The sequence below is a fragment of the Vicia villosa genome, linkage group LG1 (assembly GCF_029867415.1).
Source record: "Vicia villosa cultivar HV-30 ecotype Madison, WI linkage group LG1, Vvil1.0, whole genome shotgun sequence".
NCBI lineage: Eukaryota > Viridiplantae > Streptophyta > Magnoliopsida > Fabales > Fabaceae > Vicia > Vicia villosa.
The window spans coordinates 53,776,023-53,799,295 of NC_081180.1; the positions used below are offsets into that span (position 1 = coordinate 53,776,023).

At 35.3% G+C, this 23,273-nt stretch overlaps 3 protein-coding genes across 3 annotated transcripts; all 3 read left to right on the forward strand.

Annotated features, from left to right (window-relative positions):
• Positions 1–1,264: 1,264 nt before the first annotated feature.
• LOC131606494 (non-specific lipid-transfer protein A-like) lies at positions 1,265–2,050 on the forward strand. The gene is made up of 2 exons (XM_058878719.1): positions 1,265–1,653; positions 1,898–2,050. The coding sequence occupies exons 1-2, from the start codon at positions 1,316–1,318 to the stop codon at positions 1,905–1,907; spliced, it is 348 nt and encodes a 115-aa protein (XP_058734702.1). The 5' UTR covers positions 1,265–1,315; the 3' UTR covers positions 1,908–2,050.
• A 12,630-nt stretch (positions 2,051–14,680) lies between these two features.
• LOC131639009 (uncharacterized) lies at positions 14,681–15,370 on the forward strand. Its single transcript, XM_058909555.1, has one exon. The coding sequence runs from the start codon at positions 14,681–14,683 to the stop codon at positions 15,368–15,370; it is 690 nt and encodes a 229-aa protein (XP_058765538.1).
• Positions 15,371–16,751: 1,381 nt separating this feature from the next.
• LOC131606504 (non-specific lipid-transfer protein A-like) lies at positions 16,752–17,573 on the forward strand. The gene is made up of 2 exons (XM_058878726.1): positions 16,752–17,145; positions 17,421–17,573. The coding sequence occupies exons 1-2, from the start codon at positions 16,808–16,810 to the stop codon at positions 17,428–17,430; spliced, it is 348 nt and encodes a 115-aa protein (XP_058734709.1). The 5' UTR covers positions 16,752–16,807; the 3' UTR covers positions 17,431–17,573.
• The last annotated feature ends 5,700 nt before the right edge of the window (positions 17,574–23,273 follow it).

The following is a 23,273-nucleotide window of genomic DNA, read 5'->3' on the forward strand; positions in this document are numbered from 1 at the left end:
CTTACTCGTAAGTTCGTTTTTACCTTCGTTTTTAGCTTTCTATGCTTTGATTGTTTTTAGAAATCGTTTGCATGTGGTTAGGGTAGGCCTTTAGGGATGATTTTGACAAAGATATAGGATGAAGCTGGTGGTAGGCGGCGGAGATGGATTATTTCTTCGCTGCTGGTAGCGGTGTATGGTTGAATCTTTCGCTTATGGCTACATTCCAGCTTGTTGACTGAGGTTTAGGAGTTTTGGTTATGTGTGAATATGTTTTTAGCGTTTTCTCTAGGAAAATAGGTTATTGTGACGTAGCGTGCGTCTCATTTCTAATTAATTTTACTTAAAAATGTATAATCTACTTTGACTGTTGGTGGTGGTTTTTTTGTGAGTGCATAGGTAAGAGTAAAGTACCCGTTCGGATATGGAAACTGTTATGTATAGGATACAAAATTTTAATAAACATTTAAATATAAATATATATGTCAATAGAAAATAATAATTTCTCACTATAATATATTGAATAGAAAATTATATTGTTCAATTTACCACAAAACATTTAAATAAAAGTTTAATTAATAAAAAATTGTATTGAAGAAGGACTTTTCAGGGTTTTGGAGAGCTCGATACGGATGCGTATCCATACTCTTTCATCAACATTCACTAAAAAAAAAATCATCTTCCACGGACAGAAAACCGCGGCAATATGCAAAATAATCGTGATTATAAGTTTTTGTCACGGTTTGGCCACGGAAATTAAATTGTGGGATATGCGGGCGTGGCCTAAAGTATAGTCCACGATTTTGTAGTTTGAGCCACGTTTTTTGTAAATCCGTGGCTTGTATAGGCTACAGTTTAGATAGCTAGATTAAGGCCGAGGTTTACCATTTCTCTCAGTTTTAAACCGTGACCAGATCATAAAACCACGGTTTCTATTCAATGTATAGCATACGATTTAGTTGCCTAGGTCTTGTCACGGTTTGTTTATTATCGTGATAAGTATCTAATATTTATTAAAACTATGATGCGTTAGACTTTGTGTTTCTTATTGGAAAATGGTACAAAATACTAATAGATGTGCAATGTTTTAAGTTTTTTCTCACTGACCCAACAAATAGAATGCCAATCGTGGCAAATACTTTCTTCAAGTATCGACAACACTCAGTAGCATTTCAAGCAATAACGTAACTTTTCATGGTGAATACATAAAAAATTACCTTCTATAATATATTTTTACCTTTACAATATGCCACATCTTAAGCTATATATATAGATACCCCACCTTTCAATCTTCATATATCATACACTGAAACACAAGTAAGTTTAAAAAATCAAGATGAAGAATTTGAGTTTGATTCTAATATTTCTAGTCCTATTGCTCCTAAATACCGAGCAAGGGAATGCTCTTGATTGCGGACAAGTACAGTCATCTGTACACCCTTGTGAGGCATATCTCCTCAAAGGTGCTAACGAGCCATCAGCTGGTTGTTGCAGTGGCGTTAGATCTATAAGAGATTCGGCAACCACTGTTGAAGAACGACGTGCTGCATGTGAGTGCTTGGAAAAATTTGCTAACAAGTACCCTAACGTTAGAGATGATTTAATTGCCTCAGTTCCAGTACGTTGCGGTGTTGACTTAGGTTATCCTATAAGCAAAGCCATGAATTGCAATGAGTAAGTTTTCAATATTTCTTTCTTTATAAAATTACACTTTAACATAATTTTATTTATACTGTTTATGAAGAGAAAAACATATATATTTAATGTTATGGAAAATTATTTATAAATAATACAACCCTTTGTAATAAGTGTAAAAATAGTTGATAAAGTAGTAATTTAATCTTGCTTTACTTCTATATGTTTTACAAATTTATTTTTTATTGTATTGCTGATATTATTTTTTGTGTTTGTTTGGCAGCATTCCTTGAACTCAATGGAGATAATAATAAACTGAACAGGGTGGACACATGGTTGTTCTTATAAAAATAATACAAACCCTGTATAAGTATGTTCTATGGTGGTGTAAAATTTAATGTGACGTTAAAAAATATATGATATTTATATTTACTTACCTTTGTGCATTATTTTTTATTACAGAGATTAACTTATGCATAAAAAGATAGACATTACTTTTTCAATTGTTCATTTTGGTAATAATTTTCTAGTCAATGTTTATTTTTGAAATTAAAAATCATAAAAAAATAACAAAATTAGTTTTTTAATAAATAAAAATATATTGAAAATATGAGTACAAGAGATACTCCAACCCAATAGAACAATGGTTTAGACAAAAAAACCCAAACAGAAAAATTAATTGCTAAATCCTCTTTTTAAAATAATTTACATAAAGTTCTCATATGATTAACAATGTGAATGAAGCATATTTCTATATCCCCTATATATATATTTTCTTCAAGTTTCATTCTAAAGAGCTTGTAATAATGGGTAACCTAAAGGTTTTCCTACATTTCTTTTGCAATATCGTAGTGACAAACACCCAAAAACTCGTCATTTTCGAGAGAAATGGTGATGATAATAGTTTTAGAATTTAAACAATTCTTTACTTTTTTCCTTTTCTTCTTTGGTCGAAATTTCTCTATCTTTGTTTTTCATAACATCGTTAACTTGATGTGAGGGAACAACATAACCTTGTTTCACATCCCCTCTATGAGGATTCTCATCTTTTCTTTTCAAGAAGTAAATCCTTATCCAATAAAGTACGAGGATCAATACAGTCAATCCTTTGAAATCATTCTTACATCTTCGAAAGATTAGTCTTATAACTAAGTTAGCGTGTGATTCCACATCTTAACCAAGTGAATCCTAACACAAGGTGGGATGCGGGATGAGTTGTGATATTATAAAATTGAGATTAATTTATAAAAACTTTTATTTTTGAAAATGTTTATATTAGAACATATAAATAAGCAAAGACATAGAAACAATAAAGTGGATACAAGATGATGAATAATATAGATATGGAATGGAAAATAAATAAATAAGACAAAATAAAGAGAAAATGGACAGAGAAAATGCATCAGAGGTTTATACATGTTTGGAATAATCACTTGGCTTATTCTTTTCCCTAAGAGATTTCTCTTGAGATTTCCACTAAAACCATACTTTATATTTTATATGATCAACCAAACTGCCTTTGCCAACATTTGGATCTTTTACAATGAATTAATCAACGAACATTCAACAATAAAGAGAACTTTTGCATAGGATTAGCTCAAAAACCTTCACTCGAAGGTTTTTTAAAGATTGGCTTACAACCATTAAATCATCTAGAAAAGATATTACAGAAGAGAATCAAACTCTTGAAAAAAAATTTAAGCGTAAGACCAGTTACAACAAAACTCTCAAAATGGGTTTTCAGCCATTCTCCACTATGACAATTCTAATGAAAAAGAAATTTCAAAAGTAGAGAGAGTATAAAAAATAGTAGAGAGATTTCTGTTCAGAATCGGTCCTCAACAAAGTGGCTCTCAGTCTCGAGCACCTCCGTCAGCATCCAGGAATCCGGGGAGACCCCTCGTTGGGTCGGAGGCATCGCTGACGACGAACCCGAAGTTGAAGGACGTCCTTGATCAGCCATAATCACCTGAAAAGTAGGGGAAAATAGTGAATTTGACAACACAATCAAATCCACCCTTCCACCACTATTCAAAGTGAAAGGGCGCACAAACGATCAAAGGACGAAAGATCCCCGACCATGCCCTTCCCTGAAGAATCGGTCGTCAAGCAAACTGCCACTCACGCTGACTCGGGATAAACATACACATTGCCCCTAGGGCAATGCTTCCAGAGAAAAATCTAAAAACACACTAAGGGAAACGTAGAATTCCTAAAGATCACTGAAGTAGAAGCTAAGTTCACAACAAATAGCCTACTATTCTCAACCGTCAACGGCGGAGAAATCAATCTTCTCCACCGTATACCACCAATAAACCACAGAACTTGCATCTAAAGTCACGCTAAAAAAACCCTACCCTAACCGCATTTCATACGTCTCTAGACAATCGAAAGGAAAAACAGGGAACAAAAGGAGACGAAGGTGTGAACTTACGATTAAGATCCTGATGAAAATGACGATTGTAGCTGATGAAACGTCATGGTGGAAGACGTGGTCGGCGAAGGAAGAAGAAACACACGGGGAACAAGCTTGAAAAGTTTGAAAAAGAAGACAGTTCAAAGTATTTATAGGCGCCTAGAAACGTCACGCGCGCCGCACGTGAACTCTGTAAATGGAAAATCATCATTAACCCTAAGATCCTACGAATAGACTAGTCATCATTACGCATTAAATGTGACACGTATCTCGAACAGCTAACTGCCAAGCGACACGCCTCCAAGCTCCTGGCCTAACCGTCCCTCTCCCCGTGCTTTCTTGACCCGACCGGAGGCACCAGGTCCTCCTCCCCGGCAGAGCTCCTCTACCCAGCTTCCTTAAAGTCGTTACTTCCACGGCCGGAAGCTATGACTTGGGGGGCTCCTTTTCCGGACCGGCCTAATTATTCCAATTGGCCAAATCCACTCTTTGGCCCAATGCTTTCTGATCCAAACACGCGACAACCTCCCCTGGCCTGCTCCGGGAAAACGCAAGACAAAACCGAGCACGCTGAAGCCTCGTGCTCGGCAACGGCAAGTTATCTGTGTTTCCTGGCAGAAAACCACGCGTGGGCCCTCAAAAGATGAAGTCCGTTTTCATAGAGCTGCCCTATAAATAACCCTCTAACCCTAGAGGGAAAGGTAATCACTTTCTTACCCAAAATCTCTCACTTTTATGTTGTACCTAGTTGTCCAAACACTAACTTTGGCATCAGAGTGCCTTGTAGGTACAACCACCTTTTTTTCTCTCACCCGTCCCGAAGTTCAAGCCTCACAATTGTTGGCCACCTGTTCTGCTCGTAAAGATCAAGTACAAACCTGAAGAGTTTGTATTTTGTATTCTATTTTATATTTTATAATTTTAATTGGATTTGATCTTTTGTATTTCCATATCATAGAGGTGAGAAGGCATAAATTGCAGTTTATCCACAATCTGCGTTTTCATTTCTTCTGCTGTCCATAATCTGCGGTTTCATTTCTTCTATAGAAGTTGCGCTTGGGAAATTGCGGTTTGTCTATAATCTGTTTGTGAAAATGTTTGTGTGAATGTTATGTTTTGTAGCAACTTATCTATTACGATTGTTTTTTACACTACAACACGGAAGGGCTTTTAAAGCGCTTTTTATGGGCTTTAAAAGCGCTTAAAAGCGCTGTGAAAGCCAGCGCTGGCGTAGTTAACAAAAGCGCTTCAAAAAGCGCTCTGGTAGGCCCCCCCTTTAAGAGCGCTTTTTCAAGAAAAGCGCTATGATACCCCACCCCCCTATGAGAGCGCTTTTTCTGGTAAAAGCGCTCTGATAGCCACCCCTATAAGAGCGCTTTTCCAAAAGCGCTTTCGTATGTTGCGTTTTTTTTTATGCTTTTTATTATTTCTAAACCTGCACTTTTGGCAGCAATATTTCAGAACCTGTAATTTACTATTTTTTGGCAGTATTTTTTCATGAACCTATAATTTATCATTTCTAATCGATATATACCATTATAATCGATATCGATTATATACAAAAAAAGTATTATATTATATACCATTAATGTAAATCAAAATACATATATACATATTTCTAAACCAAAACAACTAAACCAATTCACATATTTCTAAACCAAAACAACTAAATGGGAAACAACTTCCGAGTTCTTATGCAACCAATGTACGCTTCCTGTATTATCTGGAGCTATGTTGTATTGATGCTTTAGTGGAGAACCAGTAGTCACCTGAGCTATGTTGTATTGTGTCACAGAATATGAATCAAATAACTGTACCCCGAACGATCCTGCCACAGAAGACTTCGGGGTACAATTACTTGGTTCATATTCTGTGGAACATAATCGGCAGGGGCACATTGTGTTCTATCCTTTACCAGTCCATCCACTGTTTGAAGCTCAACCTACAATAGAAAAACGTGATTATTACTAACTACATATAGAAAATCTTGAATCATGTAAAAGTTGATGAAACAGATATCCCCTGTAGGTCTCATTCTCGCATGCCCTCTACCATTAACTTGCATCTTTGGACCAACTGGATTCCTGAAACCTCATAGAGTTGTACAGTGCTGGAGAAGATTATAACTCCTACATCAACATCACACAAAATCTTCATTATCAATAACATCTTCTACTTACTTGATACATGTCTTCAATACTCTAAATCACTGATAAAAACCTAACAAACTTTGTCTTCAATACTCTAAATCACACTGATAAAACCTAAATCACTGATAAATTAAAAAAGCCCCAAATCATACATCATTAATTCTATAACCATCCAATGCTAATAGCTTCTACACAACATCTTTTAATCTAGATTTGGCTTATTTGAGCAAGTAGTATGGAATAACGAGACCGTTTGGGAGAACTTATATAATCAGCTTATGAAATATCTATAAGTTGGTTTCAACTTTTTCTCATAAATTCTCCAAGATAGCTTATGAAAGCAACTTTAACTGTCATAAAAATAGCTTATACATAAGCACTTATACGATAAACACTAACACTATAAGCAAATAATTAAGTTGTTTATCCAAACAAACAATCATATACAAAGGAAATACCACAAAAAAAAACGTAAAAGTAAGTCAAATAATACATGGAAAAAGATGATAAGCGAGATTATTACCGGAAGATAACGACGTCACCGTGTGAAAACTTGTACTTCTCAAGGCAAAATCTCTCAACCAAGACATAGTCATCTGCAATATACAATCAACGATGAAAACCGCAATTGCAGGAAGTAAAAAACCAATAAACGTGTATATGAAAAAAAGTATCAGAAAAAAACCTGTGAAAGAATCAGTTTTAGGGTTAAAAGTGGGAGACATAGAGCCACCTCGAACCGGAACAACGGTCACATAACGATCAAAAATAGTGACAGTAATGAGACCAATTGTAACGAATTTTTTAGTAAAATTCCATAAGGAGTTTATTGTTCCCATGAAAATGTATCTCAATTTTCAACCATCTGAACCAAACCAAATCAAGAAGAAAATGGTGAATGAAAGTACAATGAAGAAACGTGAAAATGAAAATTAAAATGAGAATTACACAGTGACGGAAGCAAAAGTTGTGGCGAACAAGATTGAAGGAATGGAAGATCCGCCTGGATAGGTTTCTCCGACGAACGGCGGCGATTCGATGGAGGAAGCCTACAGTCATGGCGGAGGTTGCTAGGGTTTCGGAGAGAGGACGGCAGAGCAACGAAAGGAAGAAGAAAGGTTCGTGTGTTTTGGATCTGAAACAAAACGCGTGTGTTTGTAAAATATATAATTTTTTAAATGGGCTACCAGAGCGCTTTTCAAAAGCGCTTTAATAACACCCCCTACCAGAGCGCTTTTATCCCAAAAGCGCTTTCGTAGCACCCACCCTATAAGAGCGCTTTTAAAAGCGCTTTCACAACCCCCCTACCAGAGCGCTTTTTAAAAGCGCTCTCATACCCCCCCCCCCCTACCAGAGCGCTTTTTAAAAGCGCTCTCATAACTCCCCCTACCAGAGCGCTTTTTTTGCATCATTTTCCCTTGTTTATTAATTTTGTTTTTAGCGATCCCTACGAGAGCGCTTTTGCTAAAAGCGCTTTAGTAGCTGCGCTGCTACAGCTTAAATTTGGCGTAGTGTTAGAATATTTGGTTGTTGATTATTGTCTTAAAACTACATTGAGAACATTTTGAGGTTTATGAAATTATAATTTTTTTTTGTTTTTTTTTTGCATTTAGTTGTTGATTAAAAGGAAGTTCAATTCTCAAATACTACTACCATGGATCTCGAAACGAATCGAATCGGTTAATGTGGATCTCGAAACGAATCGAATCGGTTAATGTAAAGTGGAAGAGGATTTGGATTACAACCACCAGCAAACTTTCGAGTTGCTATCTTCCTGCAAATGCATTTGCATTTACAGTGTAGATAATATATCACTATGTTGTGTTCTTGGATGCACGAACATCAATTATTTCAATCACTACAAAAATACTCCTCCCCAGCGACATAATTAGCGACGTGGAAAACACGTGGCTCCAAAATGCTTGTTGCGACGTGAGTTTAACATCGCCACCTATATTTTAATATTAAATCACTTTACAACCTTAAAGTGATTAGAAGTCAGACATGGGGTAATGTGAAAAACAATTGCGACGTGGGATACACGTCGCTACATTTATTGCATAAATTAATTCATTAAAACCCATATCATTCAAATGGGGGGAATATTCAAATTTTTGAAAATTTTGGTTGTGACGTTAGTATCACGTTGCTACATTTAGAAATCAAAAACAACGTTCCATTGATGTGACACAGTGGCAGCTTTGCAGGCAGAAGCATTGATGAATGTGACCGTTGCCATGTTGCGACGTGTATGTCACGTGGCAAATAGCGATGTGCAATCCACGTCGCTACATTGTCTATTAATATAACCATCTCACTTCCCTCCACCACCATTCACGAACAACTTCCATTTTCTCTTCTGCACAAACGAAACAGAACCCTTTCTCTCCCAAAATCCCCTCCTAAAATCCAACCCTTCTCTCCCAAGATCAATTCAATCCCAATTTTTTTTTTGAATCAAAGGTAGTTAAGGTTACATTTGATATTTTGTTTATTTTCTTATAATTTCATTATATATTTTGTTGTTAATTTTTAATTTTTTTTGTATAGATTAGTAGATTGAAGAAGGTTGTAGATTGAAGAAGGAGGAGTAGATTGAAGAAGAGGTAAGTTATTTTTGTGTATTGTAGTATATTTTAAATAGATTTAATAGGTATGTTTGTTGACATGTTTGTTTATAAAATTTGTTTAATAGGTATTGTAGTTAACTTGATAATTTTTGTGTTTGTTAAAAATAAAATTTGTATTGTTTATTAGTTATGTTTGGTGATATGTTTGTTTATTAGATATGTTTATTTGATATATGTTTATTAGATATGTTTGTTTATTAGGTATATTATAAAGTTTTAATTTTTAATTTTTATTATATATATTATTTATTATAATGAGTAATATTATACTATATTTAAAAAAAACAAAATATATATTATATTTATATATTTGTTTATTAGATATGTTTGTTTATTAGGTATATTATAAAGTTTTCATTTTTAATTTTTATTATATATATTATTTACTATAATGAGTAATATTATACTATATTTTAAAAGAACAGAATATATATTATATTTATATATTTGTTTATTAGATATGTTTATTAGATATGTTTGTTTATTAGGTATATTATACTATATTTTATAAAAACAGAATATTTATTATATTTTTATATAGAATTTAATTTTTATTATAAATTTAATTTTTACATATATAGAAATTAAATTTTTTATGTTTATAATAAAAAGATAATATTTTTATATTATGAATTATGAAAATAAAATATTAAAAAGAAAATATTTTTATACATATAAGTTATGAATTTTTTATGTTTATATAAAATAAGTTATTTTTTTGAAAAATAGAAATATAAACAAACTATAATTAAAAATACATCATTTTTATATATATTTGATGAAGAGAATGATGTGGATAGCGAAGATGAAGAATAACTAAACATTGAATGTATATTTATATGTTAATGAATATTTATTTATGTGTTAATGAATATCTATTTATGTGTTAATGGATATCTATTAAATATATATTTATGTGTTAATTAATATCTATTTATTTGTTAATGAATATATATTGATCTTAATGAATTTATTATCTTTGTTGATGAATAATAAAATAGGTAAAATGCCACCTAAGAGTAAAGATAGTGGTAAGAAGTCCCAACGTCCGAGGATACTAGTATGTGACGCGCCTCACATGGCCGTGTCTCCCCGCCCTCAGAGTGTTGATCATATGTCTTTAGCCAGTACTCAGGCTTTTACCCCATTACTCTCCTCCCACACATTCCCGTCTGGGGTACCTGCATCTTTCCAGTACTCAGCGGTACCGCCATCCTTCCAGCATCCTGGTGTGCCCTCGTCCTTCCAGTAGGCGAGAGGACCTAGCTTTCCATTCACACATACTGGTGTGCCCCCGCCCAGATTTCCATTCACACATACTAGTGTGCCCCCGCCCAGCTTTCCATTCGCCCATACTGGCATGCCTTCATCCTTCCAGCAGACTAGAGGATCTGGTTTTTCATATTCCATGCAGATGACTTCATCCTTTCAGCAGACAGGAGGATCCAGCAGTACACATCCGACACAGGCTGGATGATCTCCTAGTCCACGCCCCACACAGGCTGGACGATCTCCCCGTCCACGTCCGACACAGGTTGGACGATCTCCTAGTCCACGCCCCACACAGGCTAGACAATCTCCCCGTCCACGTCCGACACAGGCTGGACGATCTACTAGTCCACGCCCCACACAGGTTGGAGGCTCACGCACCCCACATCCCACACATGTACCAGCCCGTGAGGTTGATGAGGCAGTTGATGAGATAGATGGAGATGATCTTCGTGGGAGGGATGATCCCGATGAGATTCATGTCGTTGACGGCAGATTTTGGATTCATCCCGAAGGAAGCAAGTAAGTTTCCTATTTAAAAACTTTTATAGTATGTATACATTTTCATTTTTTGTATAAATTTATATCTAACATTTTCATTTTTTGTTTCAGTTTTACGCCGAGTTGGACTGCTGCAAGGATTGTTAACTATATAATTCAGCAGATGTATAAATCAGCTTTTAAGAGCTATGGGGACGTCGAGAATAAAGATGAATGGTTTAGAATGTTTAAGGTATTGTTATTTATTTAAGTTGTGCATTTAATTTATTTTTTTAGTTATGGTTATTTAAATGAAATTCTCATTATAATTACTTAACATTTTATTTTAATGTCATACAAAACATTATTGCAGGAGAAATGTGTGTGGGATCCATTGAGTGAAAAAGCCGTTCAGAAAGTTTTCAATACCATATGCTCTAAAAGAATGTCTGATATGCTACGGCGAGTAAGGGAGAATTATGAGCTTCACGGCATCCGTCCATGTTGGATAGGCGAGGAGGTTTTTCAGGAGCTTGTAATATATTGGAGGACTCCAGAATTCTGGGCTAAATTAGAAACTTTTAAGAAGATGAGGGCATCTGAAAAGGGCGGTTGTGTCAACACAGTTGGAAGTATTAGCACCCCCGAGCATGCCCGACGATTGGTAAAAATTTTAAAATTTTTAAGTTACATCTTTATTCATAATATATTTTACTAATTATTTTTAATTATATTATTTAGGCTAAGGAGTTGGGGAGAAGACCATTGATGCCTGAGCTGATTTCGAGGACCCGAACAAGGAGATTGGGAGGTGTTGTCGACGAACGCACGAAGATGTATCTTGTAAGGGAAATTTACGTTGTTTATTTTTTTTAAATTAATACAAAATTTGTGACGTGAATTTCATGTGGCAATTGATAAATTGCCACGTGAAAATCATGTGGCAAATCATAAGTTGTGGCGTGAAAATCACGTGGCAACTTTTTAATATATTTTAATTTATTATGTACATATTTATTTAGTATAATTAAATATTCATGTAAATATTTAACTTAAATTTTTTTTATTGAATATGTGTGCAGGAAGAATATGATAGACGGCTTGCCATTTTTCTGGAAAATAATCCTCAATTCATGCCAGCAGAGGGGGAGCCGCTTAACGCGGATGTTGATCACTACATTTGGTCTGAGGTTATTAAAGAAAAAGGGCCTAATGGTTGCTTTTTTGGGGCTGGAAATTCGACGTCCAGCTATAGACGTGGTGACCGCAATCTGTTTCAAAGAGTTCAGGATGGAGAGGGTGGATCGCGTCAACCAAATCTGACACAGGAACAAACTGAATTAATAAGGCAATTGGCGAGACACGAAAATGAGGCCCAGATGGAGATGATGCGGAAGAAGCAGTCTGATATGGAGGAGCAGCATGCGCAAAAGATAGAGGGCATTATGAAGAAGCAAGCTGAGATGGAGGAGCAGGTGAGACAGTTTATGCAAGGAGGTGGAAATTACAGTAATGCTCCTCCTCAAGAGCTGGAGGATGACGGAGTGGCTGATGATTTTAATCCGGATAATTATTTTCCGGATGATGATGCCTCTTAAAAACATTTTGTATTTTATTTATTTTTAATTTATATTTATGTAACTTATTCTACATTTTAATTCATTAAAATATTAGTTTTAAATTTTTAGTTTTATTTAATTGAATTTATTATATAAAGTTTATTATATGAATTTATTTTTTAAAATTTTATTATATAAATTTTATTATATAAATTATATTTTATAGATTTTATTATATAAATTTTATTTTATAGATTTTATTATATAAATTTTATTATATAAATTTTATTATATATAAATTTTATTATCTATATTTTATTATATGTATTTTATTTTATATTAATTAATTATATAAAACCAATAAAACCAATCACATTGAATGTAATATCTATTTATTATATAAATTTTATTTTATATATTTTATTATATAAATTTTATTATATATAAATTTTATTATATATATTTTATTATATATAAATTTTATTATATAAATAAATAAATTAATTATATAAAATCAAATACATCCTGCGTATTAAATTTTTTTTTTTAAAAAAGCATTTAATGTAGCGAAGTGGAAACCACGTCGCTACATTGGTCAACAAACACACTTTCCCACACCTGCCACACCTGCTGTGTGTGCAGGGAGTTGTTTCCTATGTAATCCTGTTGCGACGTTGGAGTCACGTCGCTACTTTTTGACGTGGTCTCCACGTCGCTACAATGTTGCCACTTTAGCTCCTGTGACGTGTTGGCCCACGTCGCTAATTTATTGTTGCCACGTGATTTTGCAAGTTGCGACGTGTTGTCCACGTCGCTGCAGACAACATTTTTTGTAGTGAATCTCTCAATTGTAACCAATAAAGACTAATTAACTTATTTGATTTATTTTATTTTATTCCTTATCATCAAATATCATACAATTGAATGAATTGTGGTAGTAATAAATACATAAAATCAAAATTATTAAATATGTTTATAATTGTTATTAATTTAAAAATAATTTATGAACCCAATATAGTTTACCTAAATAATAGTTTATCCAATATAACTTTTATTTTGAGACAAATAAGTAGTATAATAATATTATTTTGACGTGTTATGTGAATGCAAATATAGTACTCTTTTATTTCTTTAAAATACTTCTAAGGGCATTTCGATAGCGGATTTCGATTTGAAAGTGCTTTTAGATTTTTGGGTATTTTTTTATTAATTACAAGTATTTTTAGTAATTTTATATTTGTGTTATTTATTTAAATATTTTGTTTTAATTTTATTTCATTAATAGTTATAATTTACTAAAAAATTAAAAACATATTAATTAATTCTGATTGTAATTAACGGAAAGATGTCTCTAAAATCTTTCATAACTATTGTATTTTTAATATTTGAATGTTTCTAATTATTGTATTTACTAATTAAAATCTTACAATTAAATAATACATTAATTTAATTTTAGAATCTTCAAATTATTGCATTTAATCGTAAAATATGTCGATAGTAAATTTTAAAATTTATTTCTTAAATTAGAAAATATATGGAACATTTAATTAGAAAGAGTATTACCCAACAAAAAATAGTGAAAAATGATGTTTCAAATTTGTTAGTATAACACTAATTTTAAGGTAAGAATATACATCGAAAAATAAAATACCATAAATAAGATTTCAATATTTTTTAATATGCATGTGATAATTTTTTATTAATCGGCTATAAATGACTCAATTTTAACTTTTTCAATTACAAATATAAAAATTAAACCTAGAGAATTTTTAAAAACAAGGAGTTTTAATATCTAATCTGACAATTATAATTATATATTACTCTATCTAATCAAAGAGTTTTAATATCTAATCTTGACAATTATCGTTATATATTACTCTTTCTAATCAAAGAGTTTTAATAATATAATTGTTTATAATAATACTGTTGTAATTCATTCAATGAACATTACAAGTTGTGTTCTAAAATGACAAAATAGTAAAAGTGAGTAAGTGCTAATAAATGCATGTAATAAAGTCTCACAATGAAAGATTCACTCACTTTGAAAGCCTCTATAAAGAGTTAATACCATTAACTCAACAAAAGGACAAAAGAGGATAAAGTGCCACATTGACAAATGTGGTGGTCCCAAGCATTATGCCACTTGTCCCAATCCTACAACCACTCGCTGGTATCGCCACCGGCGACACTAGCTGTGACTCCGGATCCGGGGGCGTGGGCGTAGAGGCGCTAGTGGCGTCTTGTAGACGGCACTTGAGCACTTAGGCTGTTTGAAACAATATTAACATGGCCTATAAAAGGATGATTCCGGTTTAAGAAATCACATAAAAAAACTGAAATTCTTTTAAATAATTCCAGAGCATTCTTCGCTGCATTCGAGTTTTCGCCGGTCGTGCGCAAACTCGATAAGGCTGAATTATCTTGGGTATTCATGCATCAAAACTCTAAGACACTCAAGAGTGCTTGAAATACTATAAGGAAAGTGATTCCATTCACGATTCCAGCCTCGGTCCATTCGATTGAAACTGATATTTTTCTAACAATCTTATAGTATCTCAAATCATGGCCACTGACGCTTCTGTTTCAAGCATCAAACTAATGAACCAGGACCTTGTGAAACTTGATCATTTGGATGGAACAAACTATACCCGTTGGCAAGACAAAATGACATTTCTCCTGACTACTCTGAAAATTCAATATGTCTTGGATCCTGATTTGGAGGAAATTCCAGAAGCAACTGCGGATGACACCGATGGAATTAAAAAGGAGAGAAAGAAACGTAAGGAAGATGAATTGTTATGCCGTGGACATATTCTGAACACATTATCCGATCGTCTCTATGATCTCTACACTAATACTGCATCTGCAAAGGAAATCTGGAAAGCGCTTGAATTCAAATTTAAGGTCGAAGAAGAAGGTTTGAGAAAGTTTTTAATATCTAAATACTTTGATTTTAAAATGTTGGATTCCAAGCCTATTCTTGCACATGTACACGAGTTACTGGTTCTCGTGAACAAAATAAAATCCGTGAAAATTGATGTCCCTGAAGCTTTCCAAGTCGGTGCAATCATAGCAAAATTGCCACCTTCGTGGAAAGGATACAGAAAGAAATTGTTGCATAGTTCTGAGGATTTCTCGTTGGAGAAACTTCAGAAACACCTTCGAATCGAGGAAGAAACGAAGGATCGAAAAGACCGAGTCCGCTGGATTTGCAAAGGCAAATACTGTTGCTGCAAAGAGAAAAAAATATGATGGCACAAAAAACCATCTTGGTCCAAAGAAAGAATATAACAGGTTCAAAAACTCTGGCGGACAAAAAGGCACTAAAAATGGATGTTACGCATGTGGCAAACCCGGACATTATGCTCGAGATTGCAGGCACAACAAGCCCAAAATTGAGGTTAATGATGTTCATGTTAATGACGACATAATCGCTACTGTAAGAGAAATTATGGCCATCAAAGGAAAAGTCCAAGGATGGTGGTATGACACATGTGCAACTGTACATGTATCTTATGATAAAGCGGCATTCAAAACCTATACCGAAGTCAATGATGGCTAGGAAGTTCAAATAGGCAAAGAAGTGCGATCAAGAGTCATTGGAACAGGATCCGTCGAACTCAACTTCACCTCTGGAAAGAAAGTCACTCTTGTCAATGTCTTTCATGTTCCCGACATGAATAGAAACCTTGTTAGTGGGGACTTGTTTGGAAAACCGGGTATTAAATCTGTATATGAATCGGGCAAGAGAGATGATGATAAGAACAAAAAGCTACAATGGTTGAGCTTTAGTAAGCGCTGCTGATGTTGTTGTTCGTCGCGGAAGAGAGAGCAGAGAGCGTGAGGACGGGAGAGAGAGAGGCTCCGCCTCTTTTCTTTTCCTTCTAGGGTTTTCAGAACCCAACTTTGAGTTAAGAGATGGAAAGACGCATTGTATTTACGTTTTTAATTTTCTTTTCATTTTTTAATTAAAAAAATAGAAAATAAAATAATTAATGAGAGGGAACTAAAAAAAAAAGAAAGAGGGAAATTTTGGCGGGGTATCTGTTTTTGGGCTTGGGCCACAGTTTGAAGTGAAAATTATAATGTCGCGGTTTTTATTTGCGGCTTGAAAAATCTACAGTTTGTTAATCGTGGCAAATGAAGAAAATGCCACAGTTTCACACTCCGGATTCAATATTTCAAAACATATGTTTACGAATGTGGCCACCGTTTTTGTGTTGTGGACAAATTTAGCGTAGCCGTAGGCCAAAAATGTAATAGTTTTTAAAAGCACTGGTGCCTTAGAGGAAGGTTTTTGCTTTCTTCCCATGTACGCAAATGTGGAAGGAGATTGATTTGTTCAGTGCTAAGTATCTAATATTTATTAAAACTATGATGTGTTAGACTATGTGTTTCTTATTGAAAAATGGTACAAAATACTAATAGATGTGCAATGTTTTAAGTTATTTCTCACTGACCCAACAAATAGAATGCCAATCGTGGCAAATACTTTCTTCAAGTATCGACAACACTCAGTAGCATTTCAAGCAATATCGTAACCTTTCAAGGTGAATACATAAAAAATTACCTTCTATAATATATTTTTACCTTTACAATATGCCACATCTTAAGCTATATATATAGATACCCAACCTTTCAATCTTCATATATGATACACTGAAACACAAGTAAGTTTAAAAAATCAAGATGAAGAATTTGAGTTTGATTCTAATATTTCTAGTCCTATTGCTCCTAAATACCGAGCAAGGGAATGCTCTTGATTGCGGACAAGTACAGTCATCTGTACACCCTTGTGAGGCATATCTCCTCAAAGGTGCTAACGAGCCATCAGCTGGTTGTTGCAGTGGCGTTAGATCTATAAGAGATTCGGCAACCACTGTTGAAGAACGACGTGCTGCATGTGAGTGCTTGGAAAAATTTGCTAACAAGTACCCTAACGTTAGAGATGATTTAATTGCCTCAGTTCCAGTACGTTGCGGTGTTGACTTAGGTTATCCTATAAGCAAAGCCATGAATTGCAATGAGTAAGTTTTCAATATTTCTTTCTTTATAAAATTACACTTTAACATAATTTTATTTATACTGTTTATGAAGAGAAAAACATATATATTTAATGTTATGGAAAATTATTTATAAGTTGATGTCTTTGTAAAAATTGCTTTATAAATAATACAACCCTTTGTAATAAGTGTAAAAATAGTTGATAAAGTAGTAATTTAATCTTGCTTTACTTCTATATGTTTTACAAATTTATTTTTTATTGTATTGCTGATATTATTTTTTGTGTTTTGTTTGGCAGCATTCCTTGAACTCAATGGAGATAATAATAAACTGAACAGGGTGGACACATGGTTGTTCTTATAAAAATAATACAAACCCTGTATAAGTATGTTCAATGGTGGTGTAAAATTTAATGTGACGTTAAAAAATATATGATATTTATATTTACTTACCTTTGTGCATTATTTTTTATTACATAGATTAACTTATGCATAAAAAGTTAGACATTACTTTTTCAATTATTCATTTTGGTAATAATTTTCTAGTCAATGTTTATTTTTGAAAATAAAAATCATAAAAAAATAACAAAATTAGTTTTTTAATAAATAAAAATATATTGAAAATATGAGTACAAGAGATACTCCAACCCAATAGAACAATGGTTTAGACAAAAAACCCAAACAGAAAAATTAATTGCTAAATCCTCTTTTTAAAATAATTTACATAAAGTTCTCATATGATTAACAATGTGAATGAATCATATTTCTATATCCCCTATATATATATTTTCTTCAAGTTTCATTCTAAAGAGCTTGTAATAATGGGTAACCTAAAGGTTTTCCTACATTTCTTTTGCAATATCGTAGTGAGAAACACCCAAAAACTCGTCATTTTCCAGAGAAATGGTGATAATAGTTTTAGAATTTAAACAATTTAGGAGGTAGAAGATGGAAGGTTGTTAGCGATTCGGTGTGACAATGTGATGATTTTGGGGAAAAAATCTATGCCAACTTGCCCAGTTTTGAACGTTCTAGATCGGGTTTCGAAGGAAAGTCTAAATCGAGCGCGCCTCTGGGGGAAGGGAGTGTGTTTCAGGGGGCGTTGAAGGTGGGAACCAAGGGAGAAGAGTTGAAGATTAGATGGGGAAGAGCAATTTTTTGAACAGATCTTTTGCTAGTGTGGTAACCGATGGGAATATAGTCAGGAAGAATAATGTTCTTAAGCCTGTTCTTAGTTATACAACCAGTGCAGAAGATAGGAGCATGATGGAAAGAGCTTATGTGGGTTTCGTGTTGATCCCTGGATCGACTTATAACATACAATCACATTTTGAGATGGAAGGTTATTTTCAAGTGAAAGTGACACCGATGGGGAGAAACTTATGTCTTTTAGAAGAAGTGGAGGAAGATGTGATCGACGATTTAACAGGGGAGGGTGAAACTTGGTGGAAGCAGTGGTTCTCTGAGATTAGGAGGTGGATTGAATTTGATCGCGATGAAGGGAGAGTTATTTGGGTTAGTGTTTATGGGGTCCCAAATCACGCTTGGAATTGAAACTTCTTTGTAGCTTTAGCAAACACGATGGGTAGCTTTATTTGCTTGGACGAGTCTACGGCGAATAGGTCCAACTTCGACACCGCGAGGTTTATGGCAAGGGTGCAGATTGATCATGTGCTGATTAATAAGTTGCTGGTTCAGATTGATGGGAAAGAATTCTCTATCGTCTTGAAGGAGGATGCGATTGGCTCAATCCGCAATTCTTCAGGTACTCCTAAATTTCTCTCTTCTGAGTCCGATTCTTTTGAATCTGAGGATGCCTGGTCTGAAAACTGTTTATACGATGTTGATATGGCTGATTCTGTCAATGATGCCTCAGTGATTGCACCCCTATTTGATCCGATTGCTAGGAATCTGGTAGACCAGAGGGATTCTGTTATTGTTGTGGGTGAGGATGCTGAGAGGGATGGAAAGCGTGTTGTCCAATTGTGTTGTTTGAAACAGAGTTTGTGCGAAGCGGTGCAGGATTCTAGTTTATCTGTGGTTCCTGAGTCTGTCAATGTCTCTTGCTCTGAACTTGGTTCTTCTTTCCCCAAATGTTTGTCGTTCGATGCTGCTGTGAAGGATTTACAAGGCTTTAAGGGGGACAGAAAGGTGGTCGAAGCTTTTTCTGGTAAGGAACAACATGTTAGTGTTCCTGGAAGTGTTTGTGTCGCTAATGACGGTTTTAATGTTGTTCCTTGGGAGCCGGGAGCGGGCAGTGGGGGGGGGGGTTTCCAAAGAAGGTTCATTTTAGGAAAATTCAGGAGGTGGGCAGTGATAAGGGTATGGAGGCAAATCAGAAAAAGGGTCGGAGAGTAAGGGGCAGCGGCTGCGATAAAAAACACAAGAAGTTGAAGGGGAAAGTTGTGAAGGCGGTGAATTCTTTTGCCTCTAAATCTGACCCTATTCAATCGTTTAGTGGCGAAGATTCGGTTTTTTACGAAAATCAAATAGAAGATTCGGACATTCAAAGGTGCAACTCTAGACAATGGAATTTTATAGATGGAGATGTTGGTAGGAAATTGTTGTCGGCAATAGTTTCTTTGGGAGTGGTGGATGCGGAGGGTAGGGATAACTTGAGGAGTAGGATTAAAAATCTCGAGAAAGTAGGGAATGTCACTAGGGAAGGTAGGAAGGAGCATTCTTCAAGTTTAAAATGATTATTGGTTCTATGAACATTAGGGGAGGAGGTAGCTCTTTAAAGAGAAGGAGGGTGAATTCAATCATTAAGAGAGGGAAAGCGAATATTTTTTTGATCCAAGAAACGAAGATTAAAGATTTTAAGGATTTTTTTGCTAAGAGCTTTTGGTGCAACCAAGACATTGGTTATTCTTTTTCTAATTCTTTGGGAGCATCGGGGGGGGGGGGGGCATTTTAATCCTTTGGAAGGAAGGAAATGTGGAGGTGGTTAGTAGCTTTAGAGGGGATGGTTATCTAGGCGTCAAGGTGAATTGGGAAAACCATTGGTATTATGTTATAAACGTTTATTCTTCTTGTTATTTGGACAAAAAGAAGAGGTTGTGGGAAGTTTTGGGGAGGTTGAAGGAGAAATACAAAGAAGGGGAGTGGATTATTGGAGGGGATTTCAATGCTATAAAAAATAGAAGAGAAAGGAAGGGTTCAATGGCTTTGGCAAATCAAAGTGAGATGAATCTTTTTGCGGATTTTATTCACAAGACTTCTTTAGTGGATATACCGTGTAAGGGTAAGAAGTATACTTGGTATAGTGGTGACGGTAAAACTATGAGCAGAATAGATCGTTTTCTTGTTTCGGATGTGGTTGTGGATATGTGGGGTGTTGTGGGACAATGTGTGGGTGAGAGAGATATTTCGGATCATTGTCCGATTTGGTTGGTGGTAGACAAAGTAAATTGAGGCACTAAACCGTTTAGATTTAATAACGAATGGTTCTCTTCGGATTCCTTTCTTTCTTTTCTTGAGAAGGAATGGAGTTGTCTTGTTGTGGAGGGAAGAGGGGATTTTGTGTTGAAGGAGAAGTTGAAACTCCTTAAAATCAAACTAAAATGGTGGAATGAAGAGGTTTTTGGGAGATACGATATGGACATAGAGAAGGACGTGAGAAACATCAATTTATGCGACGAGATTTTGGATATGGGAGAGGAGGAATTGATTAAGGAAACGATTGACAAGAGGAGGGATGCTTCTATTATTTTTTGGAGGGATCTTCAAATTAAAGAGAATATGCTCATCCAAAAGTCTAGATTGAAATGGTTGAAGGAGGGTGATTCAAATAATGGTTTCTTCCATAAGTCGATCAAGGAAAGAAGGAGGATAAATCATATCGGCCCAATTCTTTCTCCCGAAGGAATGGTCGATTCGGTTGATGATGTCAAGGGGGAAGTGTTTAGGCACTTTAATGCAAAATTTAAAGAGGAAGAGGAGGTTAGACCAATTTTGGACGGAATTTATTTCAAAAAGGTGAGTGACTCCGACTTGGCGGTTCTTGAAAGTCCTTTCTTAGAAGAAGAGATTAAAGAAGCTTTATGGAGTTGTGGTGGTTCGAAGAGTCCGGGGCCGGATGGGTATTCTCTTCTTTTTTTTCAAAAAGTGTTGGTATTTTCTTAAAAAGGATCTTGTGGGTTTTTTCAAAAGTTTCTATGATGGTGGTTCTCTTTCTAAGGCGGTAACTTCCTCTTTTATTACTTTGATTCCCAAATCTAACAATCCTATTTCTTTAGACGATTATAGACCTATTTGTTTGGTTGGGAGCATGTATAAGGTGATGGCTAAGTTATTGGCGGGTAGAATCAAGAGGATCCGTGGGAAGATTATTTCCCCGTGTCAAAGTGGTTTTGTGCCGGGCCGCCAAATGTTGGATGGTGTCGTTGTGGCAAATGAGGTGGTGGATTATGCTAGGAAAGAAGGGACGGATTGTTTGCTCTTTAAAGTTGATTTCGAAAAGGCCTACGACAAGGTAAATTGGAATTTTTTGAGGTATATGTTTAGAAGGATGGGTTTCGATGAGAAATGGAGAGGTTGGATGGAAAAATTAGTGTTCAAAAGTCATATGTCGGTTCTTGTGAATGGTAGCCCGACAAAGGATTTTGAGGTTGGCAAGGGTTTGAGGCAAGGAGACTCATTGTCGCTATTTCTCTTTGTGGTAGTGGCGGAAGGATTAACGGGGTTAATTAGGAAATCCATAGAAGTGGGTGAATTTGAAAGCTTTTCTATCCATCGGAAGTGTGAGGTGGATATTCTTCAATTCGCGGATGATACCCTTTTGGTGGGGAAAGGTACTTGGAAACACGTGTAGGCGATTAGAGCGGCTCTAAAGGCTTTTGAGTTGGTGTCGGGTTTGGGAATTAACTACCACAAAAGTAAGTTAATTGGGATAAATGTTAATGGAGGATTTTTAGAAGCCGCTTCTTTTGTTCTTTCTTGCAAGATTGAAGAGATTATTTTTATTTCTTAGGGATTCTGGTAGGTTTCAACCCGAGGAACTTTGAGACTTGGAGGCTGCTTATTTCCAAGTTGAAAAATCGGTTGGCGGGGTGGAAAAATAGGTTCCTTAACATTGGCGGTAGAATAACTTTATTGAAATCTATTTTGAGTTCCTTAACTGTTTTCACTATGTCTTTTTACAAGATGCCTATTAAGGTAGCGAAGGAGGTTACTCGTATCCAAAGTTCTTTCTTATGGGGAGGAGGAGATGGTAGGAGATGCATCCATTGGATTAGTTGGAGGGAGGTAACTCAACCATATGATAAGGGAGGCATTGGAATAAAAAAATGTTGTGGATTTTAATTTGGCTCTTTTATGTAAGTGGAGGTGGAAGATTCTTAAAGGGGAGGATTCTTTATGTCATAATATCCTTAAGGCGCGGTACGGTGATTTAGGGGTGAAGATTATGGGTGGAGCCAATTCCTTGAGAGATAAGGGCGGGGAGTCCGTTTGGTGGAAAGGCATCTTGAAGTTGGGGGCGAATTCTTTTATTGACCCGTTTGTTTCTTTTTGCAGGTTCATCGTTCATAATGGGTATAATACTCCTTTTTGGGAAGTGAGGTGGTTATGTGGTTTGGTTTTGAAGGAAGAATTCCCGAGTCTTTTTGATGTATCTTGCTTGAAAGGTGTATCGGTAGCGGTGATGGGAGGTTGGGTGGAGGATAAGTGGACATGGGGGGGGTGCGGTATTCCGGAAAATCGGTTGCACCATCCTTTGGTGGCGGCCGAATGGAGGCTCTTTGTAATTTATTGGAGGTTTTTGGAGCGATGGGTGTTCATAAGGATGAGGTGGTTTGGGATCATAAAGGGGTTAATTCTTTTTCGGTTGCTTCTTGTTACGAGGCTTATGCTTGTCATCGTACACCTTTGGGTCCGTTTGGTAGAATTTTTGAGGCTAGATCTTTGGTTTAGAAGGCGGATGTTCCCTTTAAGATTAAGGCTTTTGGTTGGAGGCTCCTTGCTAATAGACTTCCAACAAAAGATCTCTTGGTGTTAAGAGGTATTCCTATTCCTTCCGAAAATTTAATTTGCTCTTTTTGTCGAATTGTACCGGAAAACCGGGATCATTCTTTTTTTGGTTGCCCTTCCGAAAAGATCTCTTTTTGTCCATTTACCACAAAACATTTAAATAAAAGTTTAATTAATAAAAA

What these genes read in the sequence shown, in the direction of transcription:
- LOC131639009 (XM_058909555.1), top strand. Translation starts at nt 14,681, where the DNA reads ATGGCCACTGACGCTTCTGTTTCAAGCATCAAACTAATGAACCAGGAC.
- LOC131606504 (XM_058878726.1), top strand. Translation starts at nt 16,808, where the DNA reads ATGAAGAATTTGAGTTTGATTCTAATATTTCTAGTCCTATTGCTCCTA.
- LOC131606494 (XM_058878719.1), top strand. Translation starts at nt 1,316, where the DNA reads ATGAAGAATTTGAGTTTGATTCTAATATTTCTAGTCCTATTGCTCCTA.